At 37.7% G+C, this 4,538-nt stretch overlaps 1 protein-coding gene across 3 annotated transcripts; it reads left to right on the top strand.

The window, feature by feature from the left end:
• Positions 1 to 296: 296 nt before the first annotated feature.
• LOC147512481 (exocyst complex component EXO70A1-like) lies at positions 297 to 4,305 on the top strand. Of its 3 annotated transcripts, none has more exons than XM_086595479.1 (3): positions 297 to 2,607; positions 2,960 to 2,998; positions 3,938 to 4,305. In XM_086595479.1, the coding sequence occupies exon 1, from the start codon at positions 594 to 596 to the stop codon at positions 2,388 to 2,390; it is 1,797 nt and encodes a 598-aa protein (XP_086451605.1). In that variant the 5' UTR covers positions 297 to 593; the 3' UTR covers positions 2,391 to 2,607; positions 2,960 to 2,998; positions 3,938 to 4,305. The 3 variants fall into 3 exon arrangements, with proteins under 3 accessions (XP_086451605.1, XP_086451604.1, XP_086451603.1); XM_086595478.1 differs by lacking the exon at positions 3,938 to 4,305 and adding an exon at positions 3,633 to 3,832; XM_086595477.1 differs by lacking the exon at positions 3,938 to 4,305 and having other exon boundaries at positions 2,960 to 3,122.
• The last annotated feature ends 233 nt before the right edge of the window (positions 4,306 to 4,538 follow it).

Here is a 4,538-nt window from a genome sequence, read left to right on the forward strand (position 1 = left end):
CCCCTTCAACGCCTATTTCCATTCCCTTTCCTTTTTCTCAATCTCTATTCTCTGTAGTGACTTGGACCTATTCTTGAGTCTGAGCTAGAGTTGATATGCATTAATCTAATCCAGACTATGACTAGCATAGATTCATTTGCTCGTAATTACTCAATTAAACCTAACCAGTCTGTTTCAATTGGCTCTATGTGATGACTCTTGACCCCCAGCCACATGTTTCTCAAGGATGGACTCTTAAGTCTTAACTATCTACTATGTACCAAACTTAATCTACCAAATGACAGCCTTGCTAAAAGCTCTAAAATCATTCCATATATTGAACTACGCAACAACTTCTCAATTGCACACATTTTCAAACCCAAAAAAGCTAAAAACAATTGAACTCTTTAAATTTTGCACTGTGACAAAAACCCACAGCTGCCTTACTAGACCAAAAGTTCTGAAAACACCAAAATTTTTATCCATCTCTGTTGTATTCTTCTGTATGTAATAATAGTATCTCACTTTCCTCCCCACCACCAACATAAACATAAACAAAACTAAAGCGATCTTCAAAACATTTCCACGTTCACTCAACCATCGAACTGTCAACCATGGAGCCACCCGAAGTTGAATTTGAAGCAGCTGAAAAGATCATTTTACGATGGGACTCAACAGCCTCTGAGGAGGCCAAAGAACATATGATATTCGAAGGTGATAAACTAGAAGCTGACCGATACTTACGCGCTGTCGATGAGATCCAACGTTCAATGGAAAGCGCTGCGATAACCGATGATGATCAACACAAGGTCAACAGTGCAATTCAAATAGCTATGGCAAGACTTGAGGATGAGTTTAGAAACATATTGCTAATACATACTAGTCCACTTGAAGCTGACTCATTCAGCTCTTCAACTCATTCAAGATTCAGTACTGAAAGTAGCGGTGAGTTTAACGTCGAAGAAGAGTGTCATGAAGATGATGATCATAGTAAAGAAGAAGAACATCATAGTAGCAGTTATAGATCCACTTCAGGTATTCATGAAATTGATCTTGTGCCACCTGAAGCAATACATGATCTTCGTAGTATTGCTGAAAGAATGATATCAGCTGGGTATTTACGTGAATGCATACAAGTATATGGAAGTGTACGGAAGTCTTCTATTGATGCTAGTTTTCGCCGCTTGGGTATTGAGAAACTAAGTATAGGAGATGTTCAAAGATTAGAATGGGAAGCATTGGAAACCAAAATAAGGAGATGGATAAGAGCTGCTAAAGTTTGTGTAAGAGTAGTTTTTGCAAGCGAAAAAGTTCTTTGTGAGAGAATTTTTGAAGATCTGGGTTCTTCAGCTGATGATACTTGTTTTATGGAAACCGTTAAAGGTCCTGCAATCCAGTTATTTAATTTCGCCGAAGCGATTAGTATTAGTAGGAGGTCACCAGAGAAGTTGTTCAAGATTCTAGACCTTCATGATGCATTGTTGGACTTGCTTCCTGATATTGATGCTGTTTTTGGATCCAATTTATCGGAGTCTATTCGTGTTCAAGCTGCGGAGATTCTATCTAGGCTCGCCGAGGCTGCTAGGGGGATATTGTCCGAATTTGAGAACGCGGTGCAGCGTGAACCATCGCGAGTTCCAGTCCCTGGAGGTACAATTCATCCATTGACAAGGTATGTCATGAATTATATCAGTTTGATTTCAGACTATAAGCAGACATTAATTCAGTTGATTGTCTCGAAGCCGAGGTACTCTGAAGAAGACCCAACTACTCCTGAGATGGAATTCTCTGAAAGGGAAAATCAGTCTCCGTTAGCTTACCATTTGATTTGGATAATTGTGAACTTGCAATTTAATTTAGAGGGGAAATCTAAACACTACAAAGATGCTTCAATTGCCCATCTATTTTTTATGAATAATGTACACTACATTGTTCAGAAGGTTAAAGGGTCACCAGAGCTTCGAGAAATGATCGGGGACGACTACTTAAAGAAGCTGATGGGGAAATTCAGACAGGCGGCGATGAGTTACCAGAGGGCGACATGGGTGAGAGTACTATCTTGTTTGAGAGATGAAGGATTACATGTTAGTGGGAGCTTTTCATCTGGGGTGTCTAAGTCAGCTTTGAGGGAGAGATTTAAGGCCTTTAATTCGATGTTCGAAGAAACTCATAGAATGCAAGCAACATGGATAATACCAGACCCTCAACTTCGTGAGGAACTTCGAATATCCATATCAGAGAAGTTGATTCCGGCTTATCGTTCATTTCTGGGCCGGTTCAGGGGACATATAGAAAGTGGGAAGCACCCGGAGATGTACATCAAGTACTCAGTTGAGGATCTTGAGATTGCTGTGTTGGATTTCTTTGAGGGGATTACTGTTTCCTGTCACATTAGGAAGAGATCCCAGTAAGGAAGTTCAGTTTAATTTGTAGTCTGAGAGTGTTGTTAAGTTAGGAGAGAATAGGTGAAATTCTTTGAATCTTTGAGGGGGAGCAATGAAATTGGGTGATTTAGGCTCTAGGGAATCTGTTTATTTCCCTGGAGGTTCTACTCAGTTCTGGATGCCGGATAGTTTCGCTGGATATCCAAGGAAGTGAAAGAACTGAGAAAATCAGAGACTTGTCCAGGTGCAAAGAGCCTCACACCCAGACTTCTAGTTCTACCCTATAAGCAAATTGTTTTGATTTGTTACTACATTCTAAATCATCCTTCATTTGTTCATATCGGTATTGTCATACATCAGTACATTTTGGATATTCGTAGCAATTGTCTTTGCTCATTTTGGCAATTTTTTTGTTATATTTAACTTTTGTATTTCATTGGTAGAATCTACTTTTTCAACAATTATAGAAAGCTTGGATTATGTTCAGTGGTATGATCTTAAGATATTGGATAGACTCTATATATAAACTATTTAGGTAGAGGATAACGTTTGTGGTTTTGTCCTCTTAACATTGGATTACTAAACTTTTTTTGCAGATTAAGCACTCACCATCCACTCTGCTTCACATGATTAAGGTGATGCTTGTATTATAGCTTCCGACCAGTCCTTTTATTTACAGAATGGTATCCAGTTTCAGCTCGTGCAGTGTAATATATAATTAGCACTAAGATTTGATAAATGATAATTAGCATTGTTGCATATTCTGATCATGATGATGTATGCGAGAAATAGCTAGCTATCACAACTTTAATTTTCTGTATAGTTTCAGCAATCCTGCTACATAAAAGGCCATGTTACTGAGAACCATCTAAGATAAATTGGCCATCAGAGAGGCCTCTGTTAAGATAACACAAGAATAAGGTACACGCTTAAATGTTACATTGTGTCCATGAAATCTTGTAGTACTTATTTCTTCGACAACCAAATTGAGAAAATAGATTTAAGTCCCTGACATACTCTACATCTACGTACCTTTTGTTCACAAAGAACCAAGATAAATTCTGAACGTGATGGCTCACTAAGTCATCTACTAATAACAAGTAATAGGCATATTAAGCCAGCCGTGTGGTTGTATATTGTAAATGAATGAAAATGGGGCTTTTGAAAGAACTGCCAAGTATATTGTAAATGGAAGAAGTATATTAATGATTTAGAAGTGAGTTCTACAATCTACACTTCTACATATTTGTTCTTAATTTTTTATGTCAGTGTTGTTGATGATAGAGAATGCCCAGCCGAAGAGATGATGATAATATAAGCCTTCCTGCCTTACTCTTCGTGAAATGTTAAACTGATCAGGAAGGGGTACAGGTTTGAGAGTCTAGCTTGTTGTCAATTGGAAAGGCATGTTCCATGAATAGCTTGTAAATGGAAGATAACAAGCACGGAGGTTTATTTCGTTAATGTAACTACTCACTACTGTAACTTGTATTGCATTCCATTTACCATGACTGCATCGTATGTACATTTTTACTCTATGTCTAAACAATGGTGAAACTTTTCATTCTTAACAGGAAAAAAAAATATTAAACTGGTCACAATTTATAATCCTCTGACTTGACACAAAATCCATTATCATGTCAAGCGATCACATTTTACCAAATTTGGAGACAGTTTGATTATCGTGATCCCGCAATCTGTAAGCAATCAAAGGCCAGAGGAAAGCTCCATGCTGTCTATAATTTCTCTAGAAATCGCCCAAGTGTCTGACAAAATTTTTATTTGTTAACCTAATAGGATAGGGATGCATTATTCAAGGTCAGTTGTTCACTTGTTTGTACACAGTAAAACTTCCTTAAGTGTGGAACATATATATTAAATTAATGTCGCACAAGGCATTGTACAGTTGTACAGAATAGAATCGGAAACTGGTCTTACACTATAGATATGTATATTGTAGGAGCACTGGCTTGCAAGAGTGCAAGACAGTAAACTATACCACCGATGATACCATAGTTTTGATTGCATATCTTTACTGCACTATGCTCCAATGCTGATTGCTGTTATGTTCGTGGGAAGACTAATAGGTTTTCTTCGATGTGTGTTGTTACAAGTACTTAAGTCAAGTAAAAATAAGCAATCATACCATGTCACTTTCCCAAATTGTATATATTT

Source organism: Coptis chinensis, chromosome 3 (assembly GCF_015680905.1).
Source record: "Coptis chinensis isolate HL-2020 chromosome 3, ASM1568090v1, whole genome shotgun sequence".
NCBI classification, from domain to species: Eukaryota; Viridiplantae; Streptophyta; class Magnoliopsida; order Ranunculales; family Ranunculaceae; genus Coptis; species Coptis chinensis.

Coding starts and splice junctions, on each gene's coding strand:
- LOC147512481 (XM_086595479.1), top strand. CDS start 594: ATGGAGCCACCCGAAGTTGAATTTGAAGCAGCTGAAAAGATCATTTTA.